The following is a 17,897-nucleotide window of genomic DNA, read 5'->3' on the forward strand; positions in this document are numbered from 1 at the left end:
ATTTCATATGTTACAATATAATTATGTTACATTGTATTGTGAATCATCTTTTTTAAATGAATTTGTAGTGTAACAAACTGCCCTTTTTCAGCAAAGATTTGACACATTTTATTTCCCTATTCCAGTCTAATTTCACCTTTATTATCATGCTGGTTTTATGGTAAAAGAATGATCGATACTCATTAATCTTTAAATTAATTAGTGTTTTTTGGTACAGCCTTTTTGATGTAAAAATATTTTATCATTCATTCGTGGGTTACAAAGTAGAAACATCTAGTAATCAAATTTTATTTGGAATCACTTCTGTCTATATTCACATTTTTGTGGTGTTTAAAAAGATAGCTGGGCAGCCATTGGGACTCCCACATGCAGTCTTTCCTTTCCACGGCTGGAATTTGGCCGAAATACTGTCAAACTGGTTTAACCCCTTGTGATAAATATGTGTATGAGTATGGAATATTCACACCATATATGATGAGTGATTATCCATGTTCGCTATTAAAATGTTGGCTTTGACGTATGATGATGGATAGTCAGAGGGCAGACCTATTGCAATGTATGTGGTATATGTACACAGTCCTGCGACATGTCTGTAAAAAAACTTTATCAATGGTATTTCTCTACATTTGAGGAAGTAAAAAATAAAAACTTACTTAGCAATATTATGATAAGATTTCCCAGTATGAGTTTAACAGCTAACACACAGTGAGTTTGATTTTTCATGCAGGTAAAAAGAATTTTGCCAAATGTATAATGGTATATGTAGAAAAAATTATTTCATTTCTTTTTTTAACAGATACATGTAATTTTAAAATCCTGGTTACAGGTAACAATTAAGATACTATTTTTTTTTTTTAGTTCTTATTTTATTATGAAAATTATTATATATTTTTACAGAGGATGTTGTTCTCTGACCAAGAATGTAAGAAGGAAGGTTTACAGATTTACAGAACGTAAAAGGTACTGATAATCAAATAAGTCAATATAATTTAATTTTTCTTAAAAGCTGCAAAATAATTAAGATATTTTTTTACTTGCAAATTAGAACATAGCACATATAAATTAATTAACCACAAATTAACTTTTAAGCATCATGAATACATAAAAGATGAAATATTTCCGGTTTTGATTATTGGTTTACACTAATTACTAGACTTAAGTACTTATTCAAACTTGATGGAATATCTTAAGTTTGTATATTGGTAGGTTTTTCACCTTTCCTCTCCACTGGAGTTGATTTGAAAAAAGTTATTTTGTATAGAGATATAGTCACTGCTAAATAAACATTAGCATGCCGACTTTTGCATACCATTATCAAACAAACCAAATGACCTCAGGGTGCTAATAAGCGTCATGGATGGTAAAACACATTGCATACATTATTACAAGTTAATATTCATTGCTAATTAGCATATACTAGGACAAGCCCTTTATAGAGTCAGGAAGTTTTTATGCCATGGAGTGTTTGTATTTTGGTCCATGACAATTGTATGACAAGCTGTCGGTATTATAAGACTGCTCCTATATTTTCGAGTTGTACGTACTGTTATGTCACGGGATAAAACTTCTCTTACTGCAGATTTATATAAACAGAAGGACCTTGTACGGAATGAATATTAAGCAGTCTTTTAAGATTAATGACTGTATAATTTATTTCCTTCTGATACTTTGAGAGCAGAATGTGATAAATAACGCTAAAGAAATTGAATGTGAAGTAGTGGTTTGTGAGATGATTTTCTTCTGTGATTTTTGTTCAAAGTTAAGATGTCTGGAAAATAAATATAATCAGGATCAAATACACATCAAATGTAAGTTTATATTAATGATTTTTTTTCTTATTTTTTTATTTAACACAAGAGAAAAGGGTTATTTACATATATTATTGATGTTGGTATTATATTGATATACCAGGTATACCGGTACAGTGTATATGGCAAACTATCAGTGTTTATAAATAGCTTTTATATGCACATAATTTATAATGCTAGTGTATTTATTCATGTTATGAATAATTATTTCAATGTTTTTATTTAAAATTTTTCTTTTTTATTTTTTATTTTTGTTCATGGAAAAGGATTCAGAAAAAATGCTTTAAATGTTCATAGCCATTTTACACTATTACAGTGAAATTTAATTATTCTGGGTGTTGTGTCATCAAAAATCTTATTTAATATGATTTAAATATGTATCTTGGATGAAAATCAACTTTATTAACTGTTGTGTAATCCAGAATATTGTACAAATCGACCAGTTTTCTTGGAGCCATGCAGTGTTGTCCATACTAGACAGGTTTTACTGGTGGCCCTGCTGTTTTCCATCTGATTTTTAAAATATTTTTGTTTCTCTCCCTTTGCATGAAAAGGGAAAGGGGAATGATTTAAGCTTCACAATCATAAATTTTGTCTGCTTTAGCCAATTGGTAAGAAGATTTTAAAAATCATTTATAATACCTTATCTTTATTTTTCACTATTTCTTATTTTTGTTTTGTGTAAAGCTTTCCATTTCCATAAATTTGAAAATCCCCTTCACTGTAGAAAGCTTTGTAACAATTAAGACCAACTTGTTCAGGAATAAAGAGTTAATTAATGTGAAATACACAAGACAGACAGACGCTGGACAAATATTGATCAGTAAGGCTTACTTAAGTCTGTGTTACAGGTTAGACAGACAAAATGCAGAAAGCTTTGGTAAATTGCTTAATTAATATCTTTTTCATAATGAAAAAAAAGACTTTCTCTGTCTATATGAGACACAGATATTATTAGATATATTTTAAGTTATGGTAATAGTGTTTGTCGTGTTATCTTCTGGTAAAAAAATGTATTTATTACATATCCCTTAAAAGCTTATTCTGCTTGTAAGCTATTTAGTAATTAATGACATCAATCTATATATTAATTGTTATTTTTTATTTCCCTTTTTTTCACCACTAAGAGCCTTTATCCAATTAACAAATAATACTGTAGGTGTAATTATTGAAAATGAATTAACCACAGTGATTCATTTGGGATAGGTAAATATACATCCTTTTCATGCACTGGTTTCAAAATTTGAAAGAGTGAGTAATAATTATTCAGAAATGGAGACAAAAAGTATTAGACAGTACGAGCCATGTTTTTTTTTTTTTTTTTAAGTTTTTTTTCAGCCATTTATTACTCACACTAGTTGATTATCAGGAGATTCATTTTTAATTAGGCATATGGCAAGATTTGTCTTTGTGCGTTAAGTAGGCTATATTTAGATAAAGCTTTCAAACCTTGAATTAATTAATATCCATGAAATCTGGAGGTAAAAGAAAACACAACAAATTGCATTTTTATATTTTTGCTTGTAGTCAGGAAATGTTTGAAGTGTGGGGATTACAACTTTTTAGGTCACTAAATAAAAGAGATCATTTTCTTTTTTATTTGTAATAAATGAAATTTTTATTTATGTAATTATTCAAGAATGGTTACAAACTCTGTGCTGAAAACAGATCTTATTATCAGTGATAATTAAAGTGAAAAGATGTCCATGTCCAACATTTAGGAGTAGATTTATGGATTAAATTCCTCTTATCTATACATGTTATCTCTGTAAGTTTGTGATAGTACCCTGTGGCTCCATGTGAAATAGATTGATCTTTGTGAATAGGAGGTAGCATTTAAAACAGCGAACTCCTTTGAGGTTTTTTTTTTGTAATAATTTACAAGCATAATGTACACGTCTGGATGAATTTTTGTACCTATGTTTAAGCTTATTGTTACTAACATTTTAAGGAAAACTTTTTACAGGAAGTATATATTTAGACTTGGTGGTTATGTCAAATTATATACTTAATACTGGAAGGAAAAACTCATATGAGCTATTTCCCTAACAAGCATCCTGAACTGAATGAGAATGCAAAAGTGTATGTACTGTCATAGAAGTATGATGCATCATGATGATACGTACATTAATCTAAGTGTTTTAGTGATATTAAGACATATCAGTCATATTTTAGAATGGTAGGCATTGCTTGTAATCTGGCTATATTCTGGATTGTAACTTTTGATGTTTATTATTTGAAGCTTGACACTGTTTGTTGTAGACCAGATTTAGGATGGACCTGGTGATTGGCATTAACTTGGTCACTCTTCTGATGATCTCTCTGACGAGGCTGGTGGAGGGACACGGCCGACTGATAGACCCCCCCAGCAGGTCCAGTATGTGGCGTTATGGATACAGAAATCCCCCCAACTACAACGATAACCAGCTCTACTGTGGAGGGGTACAGGTAGGGAATATCAATAATATGCAACCAGTACTTTCATGGGTTTATATTCTCTTAATGTCTGCTCATTTTTCTAAAAGGAGATTACAATATTAAATATATTACACTATGACAGATGTCACTCACCAAGTCACATGTCATACTGCAATGAACCACTGAAATGCTGTCTTAGCAGAACAGACATGGAAACTCTTAAATGCCTCACAATTCAATCATATAATGACCTGCTCTGACAAAGCACTATTATTCAAACAATGGAAGTGTCTATCCTGCATTCTTCATATAAAAAATAATCCTACCTGGGATTTGTACAGAATTGTGCAAAACTGCCTGTCAGTTACCAACTTGACTGCTTTTGAAATGCTTGAGATTGATTGGGTAGAAAGTAATCATATATGGTCTGTCCAAATGAATGACTTATTTTCCTACATTGGCTAATTTTTTCAGTGCAGTTTTCAGCAAAAAAAGTTATTGCATAATACATGTATAATTCCTTTGGGAATTGTAGTAAAATGAAACGTATTTACTGTTCGTTATTGTTTGACATTTTGAAATGCTCCCTCTGAAAACAAGACTGATAATCATAAATTATGTTTCTTACATATAATGTACAATATAGTATTACTCATATGTTATAATTTGAGCAAAAAAGTCTATCGTATTATTCATATAAAAATTAAAATGTGTGAAAATCAGCACTTTCCTATATAATCCTATAGTAAATGTACCTGTATTTTGAGATGGTCCCTTAAAAAAAACCTGGATAGTAGATTTTCCTTAAACTTAGCATGCACACTGAAGTGATTGTTAGTTACATATATATGTTATAAAATTATAGTTTCTCTTTTGCAGTTTCACACATCAAAACCCCAGTTGGCTACCTTAAATCAGATTGAGGCTAATTAAAGTGAAAATCATTAAATTTACTGAAAACTGTATGTGTAAAAAAAAAAAAAAAGAAAAAAAAAATATATATATATATATATACCCTAATAGAAATTGACAAGGGAAAATGTATGAAAGTTTGATGGAGGAAAAGTTTAATTTAGATTGACAATTGACCAACTCATTAGACAGAGTAAGATTTTACATTGAAGGAATTAAGGTGCAATAAAACATTTACAGTACTCAAAAGTGAGTTCATTATTTTCCACTCATTCAAGAAATAAATTATAGATGGGCACTGATATACTTTAACAGTACTGTAGTAATTTTAAACACTTCCCAATCTTACTATCAACAATTACCAAAATAGTATCAACCAGACCAAAAGACCATAAACTGAGCATAGACTTAAGTCAAAATTTTTATTTCTTATTACTTGAGTTTTATTGAATGATTTTGCTTAAAACTTTGCAGTTTTGAATAAAATTTTAATTCAAACATATGATGAAAATTTTGTTTCATTATCAAAATTATTTCAAAAGTTATGTTAATTTGAAATTTTGACTTAAGTCTGTTCTCAGTTTATAGTCTTGGGGCCAGGAGAACCTTAATTTACTATTTCAAAACCTTATCTTTTCAAGAACCATAGTTTGTTTTTTTTCTGCATTTCAAAGAGATTTTGATTTTGAAATTTTTTATAAAATTTCATTCAAATACAGTTAATTCTCGATAAACCGCCACCTTATGTAATTTAGAAATCATGGCGGTATAACGAATTTGGCGATGAATTGAATTTTCCATCTTTTAGGAAATAAGACGTAGAGTTATCGTTCTTAGAAATACCATTTAGTGTTTCTATTCTTATTATCACATGTACATGTATATATAAACATATTTCTAAAATTGAAAATACTTCAAGTAATTTTTTTATTGTACAATTTCGCTAAAACAAAATATTCAGTTATGAAATTAAGACAAGTACATGTGTATGCATGTAAATCTGCACGTCTGATATTGAAAAAAAAAATGCTGGGTCGATCGTCGTGATATATTGCCTATAGTACATAAAATAAGTTCTTGAATAAATTCATTGTTTATGAAATCATTGTTAATGAAACGTTCACAATTTCTGACTTATATTTTTTTTTAAGCAAAACTTTGCATTGTTTTTAAAACAGAGATCATCAAATAAAAATAATATCGTTATCGGCGTGCTTTACAACGACCGCTTTCATGGCGAAGCGTTGACTAAATGATTTCGTTAAACAGAGAACAAAATTATTCTAACAGTTCATTTTCAAATTATTGTTTACTTAATTGCATGTACCTTGACTGGCTTTGCATGCTTTACAACAGGGATAGCGTCAACCAATTAGCCGCGCTTCACTGACCACATGCACCTGTGTATTATCGAGATAATTGACACTTAAAAATGGACGTTTGTTGTGAAAACAGGGTGGCGGATGGCGGTATGCGAATTTGGCGTTATAAAGAGAATTTTATATAGCAGGAAAAACGTTCTTGAAATCATGGCATTGCGAATATGGCGATGAATCGAATTGACACTTAAAAATGGACAGATTTGTTTGTTGTTGAAAACAGGGTGCATTATTAAATAAAATTACTAAAAATTAACGTTTATTTGCAATAGCATGCCTTTTGAAATCACTTTCTGTTACCAATTTTTAAGATCAAATCCTAAAGATAAAATTTCCACTTATATGAGATGAATAATGTTCCTTTCTGTTACAGATCCAGTATGAGATGAATAATGGAAGATGTGGGGTGTGTGGCGACCCATTTCAAGGGCCTCATGACAATGAACCAGGGGGAAAATATGCTAATGGAATCATTGTTCATTCAACAAGTATTGGTGCCATCATGCCAGTTACAGTAGAAATAACAGCTCCTCACAAAGGCTATATGGAATTCAAACTCTGTCCAAATGATGATCCAAAAAAAATGATCACTCAAGAGTGTCTGGATGACTTTTTATTAACCATCATTGAGTCCAAAAGTACCAGATACCCTGTTACAAGTGCTGGGAAGTACAAATTAAAACTACAACTTCCAGAGAGTGTCAAGTGCCGTGCTTGTGTTTTACAGTGGAAATATAACACAGGGAACAGTTGGGGAGTGGATCCAAAAACAAATAGAGGATGTATAGGCTGTGGTAATCAGGAACAGTTTTATGGCTGTGCTGATATTGCCATAGGACACCCAAACATAGAACCAGGGTTTTCTTTAATAACTAATCAAATGAGCAAAGGAGGGCCCATTTTAAAGCCTGGTGTGCCTACCCCACCTCTGGTTCCCACTGAACTGGAAACATGGGGACCCCTTTCCCCAGACAGCGGAGAGGTGGATCCGGTCGTTGTTCCTGGCCCCAGTGGATCTAAGTCAGACACAGCCTACAAAGTGTACAAGAGTTTCTTGGACTTCCAAAGTCAATTTCCAAACAAATATGCCAGACCCTGTGTTTGTCATTCCTGTGTAGGCAAGACTTGTGTATGTGAATGTTTTGAAAGTGATATTTCTGCCTCATCTACAAACCATCTCCAAAGTTATCTTAATATGTTGACTATTTTTGTTGTGTCACTCATTTTACAAGGAGTTCCATTTTACCTTTAGGCATAATTACTAGCACTTATGAGACATAAATAACGGGGCTGAATTTCAGATTGTAGTGACTATGTAGATATCTACCATATAGCTGCTAGGTTAGCTGTTAGGATCTAAAACTTAAGCCAGCTGTATTGCCAATTGTTTTCATTTATATATTTATACAACCATCTTAAGACAAACATTACGTATATCACTGTATGTCTAGCTGTTTATTTGTCCATATTTGGACATTTCAACTTTAGGCTCACCTGGATCCTAAAGGTTCAAATGAGCTTTTGTTATCACCTGTCATTTAATGTCAGTAGAGTTATGACCTTTACTCATCAATGCTGTTTAGGAAACCTTTGCAAACAGAATTTTCATACACCTGTATATTATGCTATCCAAATAGTGCTTTCCTTCTTCTGTTAAGTGTCTGTCCATATGTCCATCAGTCTGGCTGTACACCTGTTAGGCAGCAGACAATTTTCATTAATTTTTTGTTACATCTTTTATAAGTTTCTTCTCAAAATGACTCATTTTTGGAAGTATTTTCCTTCAGAAAACTTCAAATTTATTAAGCTAAAAGTTAATGAAAAAACATTTCCTAGAATCTCGTAGGACAATGAAAAAATTCTTAGAATCTTCTCAGACAACACTTGTGGTCAATGTTGTCTGAAGACAATTCTACAATACACCTGTGTCTGGGCGAATTTGAAAGTGAACATTTTATTAAAAGTGATAAAAAATGAGATGAAAATAGCCCAGTTTATAGAATTATATTATTCGATGCAATAAGACATTTATTGAAAATGAAAATAATTTGTCAAGTAGCAACTATAATTAGGTGCTTATTGAGCATGTGATATGATTTGACTATATGAGTTTTCAGCAACTTTTTCTTCATTGTGTTTATTTTTGTTTAATAAATAAAAAAAGCAAATTCAAAGAATTGTGGTCCCCCTTTTCGGTGTCTTTGTTGGTGAGATGTCATTTTTGTAGCATATTGTGTCAAATATGAACAACCTTTCATTTGTCATTCAGAAGTTATAATGGAATTTGATTTTTTTGAAAATAAGGTGAATTGTGAAGGTCAAGACATGGGTCAGAAATCATAGCATGCTTGGAAATATCTTGTCACAGGAAATGCCCATGTCAAATTTGAAAGCCTTTTCTCTTCTCAATCAAATGCCATAAGGAAAAATTAACATCCTTGAAAATAATGTCAAACTTCAAGGACAAGGTCACAAGGTCAAAAATCATAGTGTACTGTAGATCACTTAATTTTCGCGACACCTTATTTTCGCGAAATAGTCATTGACTCTTTATTAGCGAGACATAATTTTCACGAATTGTTGTTTTTCCTCTATATAATCATAAGGAATACTATTAAACGCGAGAATGATATTTTCGCGACCTCATTGTCTCGCGTATTTACGCGAAAATAAAGTTCTCGCGAATAAAACGTGATTTACAGTATTTAGAAAGGTCCTATCACAAGCAATACACAGATTTCATATGAAAGCTCTATGTCTTCTTGTTCAAAAGTCATGAGCAAGGTTAAAACCTTAATATTGAAACATAGGTCAAATGTCAAGGTCACCAGGTCAAAAATTATGTATTTAGAGAAGTCTTGTCCCAGATAATACACACATTTCATTTGAAAGCCCTATCTCTTCTCATTCAAAAGATATGGCCAATTTGAAGTCTTTAATTTCTAAAAAGTAGATCAAACTGAAAGGTCATGAGGTCAAAAGTCATAGTGTATTTAGAAAGGTCTTGCATTACACAGGTCTGATATGACATCCTTACCTCTCATCATTCAAATGTCATGACCAAGGTTAAAGTTTATGAAAAGTTAGGTCTAACTTCAAGGTCATCTTCACAAAGTCCAAAATCATAGTGTACTTAAAAAGGTCTAGTTACAGGTAATACACATCTATGAAAGCCCTATGTTGCAACCACTATTGAAATAAAGAACGCGACCATTGAAATAACGAACGCGACCACTATTGAGCTAATTATTTCAATAGTGGTTGAGAGTACATTTTAATAACAAACACAGGTTGCAACCACTATTGAAATACGACCACTATTGAAACTAGAGTTACTGTGAGCAATGAGCTCACTAAATGATAGCCCCTGCCTCCCATATGAATATAATGGCAGTGTCCATGTTTTGTCATGGTGAACCCAAAATATGTGTTGGATCAAAAAGTAAAATAAGAGTTGCACAATGGCAATATATAATAAAGATTCTCTGAAAGTTTCATCAAATTTCATTCAGTTGTATAAGAGGAGTTGCGGATAAAAGATGGGTACCCCGAAGTGTAACAGACAGACAGACATATAGACAGCTAGACATACAGATGGATGGATGGACATACCAATTACTATATATCCTCCCTCTTTTCAAGCAGGGGGTATAATAATAAGTATTTCAATAGTGGTTGAGAGCATTTCAATACCAAATATAGGTTGCAACCACTATTGAAATAATGTTCACTTTTGAAATAAAAATTAAAACAGTGATTAAAATATAGATTTCAAAAGTGATTGATGTATTGATTTCAATAGTGCTTTAAACAATGTTTCCAAAAGATATCAAAATGATTATTTTTATAGTTGATGGCAATGACTTCAATACCAAAACCACATTGCAGGCTTTATAGAAGTATCCCGACTGTTGAAACAAATATACATGATGTAAGGATGAATTATGCATTCTGTTTTCTAACACATTAAACTAATTAATTGAGTTTAAAATATGATAACAAAAGTTATGTTTTCTTTTTTGTAGAAATTTCAGTACACAGACAGTTTTAATTAAACTGCCTTGCCTATAATTCCAATATGTATGCAAATGTTATAACCAAGTTCCTGATGAATTTGGCCGAATTGACGAAAAACAACAGAAAATCAATTAATAATATGCAATTTTGAAATACTTTTATTATATAAAGTTCATTTCTGTCATTGATTTTGAAAAGAAAGGATCACACATGTAAATACATCTAGATGTAGAAATTAGAGTAACTAGACTGCATTGAAAAGGAGAAAGACTGATAATTTTGCTTACAGTCTTTCTGATGAAAATATGGTTATTTTTAACAAAAAGTGTACATACTCATATGTATATATTCATGGGATTACCTACACTACAAATATGGATAGTAAAGCCAATGTCTACTCATCAAACATTAAAAGCTAAATTTCTAGGAAAATTATGTAAATTACAATGGGACAAGCTATTTCAATTGTGATTAAAATGTGGTGGTGTTTTGAAATGTATTTTCAACTTCTTTTTGAAAAATCATTCACAAATAGTCGTGATTTTTATAGTAAACTCAATAAATGAATTAATCCTTTTATTTTTTGACAGTTAAGTTATTATTAATTTCAATAAGTCTTGCAATGTGGTTTAAGTATTGGGTTAATTATCAGCAACTATCAAAATAATTACTGTATACAGGGGAATTTTCGCCCTCGTTTTATTTTCGCCCCTTTCGCCCTACCCTCATTTGGGCGAATGTAAAACAGGGCGAATTCAAAGAATACAGTATAATTTCTTAAACAAAACTATGACTGGGCGAATTTAAAACGGTGCAAAATTGTTTGCAAGAGTGAAAGGGCGAAAATAAGACAGGGAGAAAATAACCCTGTATACAGTATTTAAATCACTTTGAAATCATTATTTCAATCACTATTGAAAACTTTATTTCAATATTGAACATTATTTCAATAGTGGTTGCAACCTACGTTTGTTATTGAAATGTACTCTCAACCACTATTGGAATAAATATTTCAATAGTGGTCATATTTCAATAGGGGTTGTAACCTATGTTTGTTATTGAAATGCACTCACAACCATTATTGAAATAATTATTTCAATAGTGGTTGCAACCTATGTTTGTTATTGAAATGCACACTCAGCCACTATTGAAATAATTATTTCAATAGTGGTCGTTATTTCATTAGTGATTGCAACAGTCCTATCTCTTCTCATTCAAAAGTCATGGCCAATTCAATGTAATGTTTAAGTCTTTAACAGGAGTTAAAGGTCACAAGGTAAAAAATCTGTGTATTTAGAAAGGTCTCGTCACAGGTAATATACATGTGTAATATTAAAGTTCTATCTCTTCTCATTCAAAAGATAATGCCAAGGTTAAAGTTTTTTGTGACAGATGGACAGATAAATGAGATGTAATGGACAATTAAGCAAATTAAAAAAATTGTGATCCACCGCTTTTGGTGTCTTTGTGGGTGAGATGTCATTTCCTATTAATATTGTGTCAAATATGAACGCACTATCATGTGTCATTAAGAAATTATCACCAAAATTGAATTTTTTAAAAAATAGGATCAATCGTGAAATTCGAGGTCACGAGTTCAAAAATCACAGCTTGGTCGGAAATAACTTGTGACAGGTCGTTCACATGTCAAAATTAAAAGCCCTATCTCTTCTAAATCAAATGTTAAAAGGAAAATTAACAATTTTGAGAAGTAGGTCAAACTTCAAGATCAATGTCACAAGATCAAAAATTATATTTAGAAAATCTTGTCACAGGTAATACAGATTTCATTATGAAAGCCATATCTCTTCTCATTCAGAATTCATGACCTAAGTTAAAGTTTTTGAAAAGTTGGTCAAACTTCAAAGTCACAAGGTCAAAAATCAGAGTGTTTATAAGAAAGTCTTGTCACATGTAATACATAATTATACCCCACGCAACTAGTTGCGGGAGGTATAATGTTTTTGACCCGTCCGTCAGTCAGTCAGTCAGTCCGTCAGTCAGTCCTCTTTTTTTGTCAGCGCAACTCCTCATAAACCGCTGCACAGAATTTCGTCAAACTTTGCAGGTATTTAGGACACAATGTGTAGATGTGCATATTACCAGGAAATTCCGATTCCATTATTTTTTCCGGGAATTTCCGCACTTTTTAACTTAGGCATTTGGCCATACCTTGAATATAGAGATGAACAGTTTGTCAGCGCAACTCCTCATAAACCGCTGCACAGAATTTTGTCAAACTTTGCAGATATTTAGGACACAATGTATAGATGTGCATATTACCAGGAAATTCCGATTCCTTTATTTTTCCCGGATTTTCCTCACTTTTTAACTTACGCATTTGACCATGCCTTGAATATAGAGATGAACAGTTTGTCAGCGCTACTCCTCATAAACCGCTGCACAGAATTTCGTCAAACTTTGCAGGTATTTAGGACACAATGTGTAGATGTGCATATTACCAGGAAATTCCGATTCCATTATTTTTTCCGGGAATTTCTGCACTTTTTAACTTAGGCATTTGGCCATACCTTGAATATAGAGATGAACAGTTTGTCAGCGCAACTCCTCATAAACCGCTGCACAGAATTTCGTCAAACTTTGCAGGTATTTAGGACACAATGTGTAGATGTGCATATTACCAGGAAATTCCGATTCCATAATTTTTTCCGGGAATTTCCGCACTTTTAAACTTAGGCATTTGGCCATACCTTGAATATAGAGATGAACAGTTTGTCAGCGCAACTCCTCATAAACCGCTGCACAGAATTTCATCAAACTTTGTAGATATTTAGGACACAATATGTAGATGTGCATATTACCAGGAAATTCCGATTCCTTTATTTTTCCGGGAATTTGCACACTTTCCAACTTAGACTTTTTGGCCATATTTAGAATATAGAGATGAACAGTTTGTTATCACCACTCCTCTTAAACTGTTGTACATAGTTTCTTTTATCCCAAAGAGTTTTGCCTATTATTCAAGAAAATTTCTCCCCCCCCCCACCACTTCAAATTAATGTTTGGATTTGTATAATGCCAAGAAATTTTGATTCCATTATTTATCTAGAAACTTCATTCCACATTTAAATGTCCTCATATGTAAGACATTTTGATGTGAAGATTTTTTTGCAATTATTGCCCTTTTTGATCTATACTATGTATTTAAAGTGCACTATGCCTTTCATTATGTGTTTCACCGTCAAGTTTTGGGGGAGCGTGGGGTATGTGAGCTAGCTCACTTTTTCTTTCATTTTATATGAAAGCCTTATCTCTTCTCATTCAAAAGTTATTACCAATTCAAAGTACTGTTTCAATTCTTTAAAAGTAGGTCAGATTTAAAGGTCAAGGTTGCTGCATCAAAATCATAGTGTATTTAGAAAGGCCTTGTCACAGGTAATATACATGTCTAATATGAAAGCCCTATCTCTTCTTGTTCAAAAGATATGACCAAGGTTAATTTTTTTGAAAAGTAGGTCAAACCTCAAGGTAACGGGGTCAAAAATCATAGTGTATTACGGAAGGTCTTGTCACAGGTAGCACACACCTTTAATATAAAAGCCATATCTCTTCTCAGTCAAAAGTTATGGCCAAAGTCAAAGTTTTTCCATAAGTACGGAAATCTCCAAGGTCAAGGTTAAAATGTCAAAGTTGTTGGTATCCAATGAAAGGTCTTGCCACAAAAAATACATGTATGAAATATAAAAGTCCTAGTATCTACCAATCAAAAGTTATGGCCAAAGTAAAAGTTGGGAATTTTTTTGTAAATGGGGTCAAACTGCAAAGTCAAGGTAAAATTTGGTGGTACCCAATGAAAGGTCTTGTCACAAGGAATACATATGTGAAATATAAAAGTCATAGCTCTACTACCATTAAATCAAAAGTTATGGGCAAGGTTAATGTTTTTGTGATGTACTGACAGACGGACAGATGAATTAGATTTAATGTCCCCTCACGTTCGCGAAAGAGGGGGAAATAAGTCATGAAACAAGATGTGTTTGTGAAACACTGATGCCCTTGTATGGCAACATAGCAGAGGTTAAACTTTCCCAAATTCGAATCAAATATGTTGGTACCCAAAGTAGGGCCTTTTAAAAAGAAATACAATTGTGAATAATGAAAGCCCTCATACCACCTGTTCAAAAGTTATGGCCAGGGTTAAAGTTTTTAAAAAGTAGGTCAAACTCCTAGATCAAGGTCAAAGAGTCAAAGTTGTTGGTTTCTAACGAAAGGTCTTGTCGCAAGGATTACATATTTGAAATATGAAAGCCTTAGCTTTAACCATTAAAAAATTATTGCCAAGGTTAAAGTTTATAAAGTAGGTCCAGCTTCTAGGTCAAGGTCACAAGGTCAAAGTTATTCTTATCCTAGGAAAGGCCTTGTCACAAGGATCACATATGTGAAGTATGAAAGCCCTAGCCCTTACCGTTAAAAAGTTAAGGCCAAGGTTAAAGCTTTATAAAAGTAGGCCAATCTACCAAGGTTAAAGGGGGCAAAGATGTTGGAAACAAATGAAAGGTCTTGTCACACATAACACATATGAGAAGTGCTTGTATGAAAGTCCTAGCCCCAACCGTTTAAAAGTTATGGTCACAGTAAAAGTGTGGTATTTCTGTAAAAAATAGCTCAAACTCCAAGGTCAAAAGGTGGTACCCAAAGAAAGGTCTTTTCACAAGTAATACACCTATGAAATATGAAAGCCATAGCTCCATCCACTCAAAAGTTATGGGAAAGATTAAAGTTTTTGTGATTCCTTGAAATTTACAACAAGATGTTTGTTGAGGCCCCCGTATAGCAACATATCGGAGGTTAAGCTTTATTTTAAATGCAGATTAAATATGTTGGTACCTAAAGTAAGACCTTTTCACAAGAAATACAAATTTGAAATATAAAACCCTAGCACCACCTGTTCAAACGTTATGACCAAGATAACTCCGGGGTCAAGGTCAAAGGGTCAAGGTTGTTGGTTTGTAAAGAAAGACCTTGTCTTAAAGATTACATATAGGAAGTATGAAAATGCTGGCCCTTACCGTTCAAAAGTTATCACCAAGGTTAAAGTTTGTAAAAAGTAGGTCAAAATCAAAGGTCAAGGTCAAATAGTCAAAATTCTTGGTATCCAATGAAAGGTCTTCTCACAAGGATTACATATGTGAAGTAGAAGTATGAAAACCCTAGCCCTTACCGTTCAAAAGTTATGGTCAAGGTTAAAGTTTTTTCATAAGAACAGAGACCTCCAAGTTCAAGGTAAAAAGGTCAAGGTTGTTGGCACTCAATGAAAGGTCTTGGCAAAAATAATATATGTACATGATGTATAAAAGTCCTGGTATCTACTGTTTCAAAGATGTGGAAAAAGTAAAAGTTCGTAATTTTTGTGTAAAAGTGGGTCAAACTCCAAGGTCAAGGTAAAAAAAAATTGGTGGTATGCAAAGAAAGGTCTTGTCACAAGGAATACTCATGTGAAATATAAAAGTCATAGCTCCACTTAATCAAAAGTTATGGGCAAGGTTAAAGTTTTTGTGGACATACAGACAGCCATACAGATAGACGGACGGACACGACAAAAAGTATATACCCCTGAAACTTCGTTTATGGGGGCGTAATAAAACTCGTATATATATTTAGATACTAAAGACCTGCGAATTTGTCCTGCTAAATCCGTAATTCGATTGTACATATCTGGCCACAATAGGGAATCCAAGTTTTACATAGAAATACATAGGAAAAAATTTTAAAATCTTCTTCTCAAGAAACAGTGGGCCAGGATAGCTGAAACTTATGAGGAAGCATCCTTTTGGGTAGTGTAGATTCAAAAGTGTTAAAATCATGAACCCCGGGGGTAGGGCAGGGCCACAATAGGGAATCCAAATTTTACATAGAAATACATAGGAAAAATCATTAAAAATCAAGAACCAGTGGGCCATGATAGCTGAAACGTATGTAGAAGCATCCTTGGGTAGTGTAGATTCTAAATTTTGAAAATCATGACCCCTGGGGGTAGGGCAGGGCCACAATAGGGAATCCAAGTTTTACATAGAAATAAACAGGAAAAATCTTTAAAAATCATCTTCTCAAGAACCAGTGGACCATGTTAGCTGAAACTTATGTTGAAGCATCCTGGGGTAGTGTAGATTTTAAATTGTTCAAATCAAAACCCCAAGGAGTAGGACTTGGCCACAATAGGGAATCCAAGTTTTACATAAAAATACAAAGAAAAAATCTTTAAAAATCTTCTCAAGAACCACTGGACCATTAAAGCTGACACTTATGTGGAAGCATCTTGGGGTAGTGTAGATTCTTAATTGTTAAAATCATAATGGCGGGGCCACAATGGGAAATCCAAGTTTTACATAGAAATACATAGGAAAAAATCTTTAAAAATTTTCTTGAAAGCATCCTGGGGTAGTAAGAGTAGATTCTAAATTTTAAAATCATGACCCCTGGGGGTAGAGCGGGGCCACAGTGGGGAATCCAAGTTTTACATAGAAATATATCAGAAAAATCTTCTTCTCAAGAACTACTGGGCTATAAATTTCTACAGTAAAACTCGGTTATAGCGAAGTCCTGGGGACCTGTGAATTTAATTCGCTATATCCGTAATTCGTTATATCCGTATAACAAATTCGTATTACCATATATAGCAAATTCGCAATATGCATGTTTTCCCTCAAGTGTTACTATCAAATATGTTAGGGAAGCAAATCTTACAAAATATACCTTCGATAACTAAGGTTTTATTATAAATTGAATTTCATGTACAAATGCTGAAAGAAAATAAAGTCAGTTCAATTTATCAAATTTTGAGATGTTTGAAAGTTCGTTATAAGAGATGTAAATTTCATTATATTTAACCTCAACGGGACTCAAAATCAGCTCGCTATTTCCGTAAATTCGTTATATCAGAGTTCGTTATAACCGTAAAATTTTACAAAGATTTGTTAAGAATTTTGCCGGGGACCCAGAAAAACTTCGTTATATCCGTGAATTCGCTATATCCGTGTTCGTACTAAACGAGTTTTACTGTAACACTGATGAAGCATGCTGGGGTAGTGTAGATTCTAAATTGTCAAATTGTTAAAATCATGACCCCCCAGTGGACTTTTACGAGAAGCACTGACTTCTACAGTTGACGTTTACTTGGACATTTAAACTTGTATAATGTACGGAAGTACAGAATTGATAATACATAAGAAAACCTTTCTTGTGGTCATAGGTATGGTGTTAGGGGCACTAACTTGTGAAGTCCGGGAGCTGAGGGTAGGGTCGTTGTCGTTTTCTTCAAGGACAACTTATATGTGCATTGCTATAACCGTTATTTCCGTTTAATTAAATGTTGAGCTAAATATTTATATCGTAAAAGAGCTAC

The 17,897-nt window shown here is 32.8% G+C and overlaps 1 protein-coding gene and 1 long non-coding RNA gene across 4 annotated transcripts in view; both read left to right on the forward strand.

The window, feature by feature from the left end:
• Nucleotides 1-17,897, forward strand: part of LOC134254833 (uncharacterized) — a 255,399-nt gene that overhangs the window by 171,865 nt on the left and 65,637 nt on the right. The window lies entirely within an intron of this gene.
• On the forward strand, nt 939-8,694 carry LOC134254818 (uncharacterized). Of its 3 annotated transcripts, none has more exons than XM_062737349.1 (3): nt 939-960; nt 4,071-4,256; nt 6,891-8,694. In XM_062737349.1, exons 2-3 carry the CDS (start codon nt 4,083-4,085, stop codon nt 7,767-7,769), a joined length of 1,053 nt encoding a protein of 350 aa, XP_062593333.1. In that variant the 5' UTR covers nt 939-960; nt 4,071-4,082; the 3' UTR covers nt 7,770-8,694. The 3 variants fall into 3 exon arrangements, with proteins under 3 accessions (XP_062593333.1, XP_062593332.1, XP_062593330.1); XM_062737348.1 differs by lacking the exon at nt 939-960 and adding an exon at nt 1,501-1,808; XM_062737346.1 differs by lacking the exon at nt 939-960 and adding an exon at nt 3,905-3,987.

This window comes from Saccostrea cucullata, unplaced genomic scaffold (assembly GCF_032062105.1).
Source record: "Saccostrea cucullata isolate Sc308-1 unplaced genomic scaffold, CSIRO_AGI_Scuc_v1 ctg75, whole genome shotgun sequence".
Classification (NCBI taxonomy): Eukaryota; Metazoa; Mollusca; class Bivalvia; order Ostreida; family Ostreidae; genus Saccostrea; species Saccostrea cuccullata.

What these genes read in the sequence shown, in the direction of transcription:
- LOC134254818 (XM_062737346.1), top strand. An exon ending in TCTACTGTGGAGGGGTACAG is followed by an intron (nt 4,257 to 6,890) that starts GTAGGGAATATC and finishes TTTCTGTTACAG; the next exon opens with ATCCAGTATGAGATGAATAA.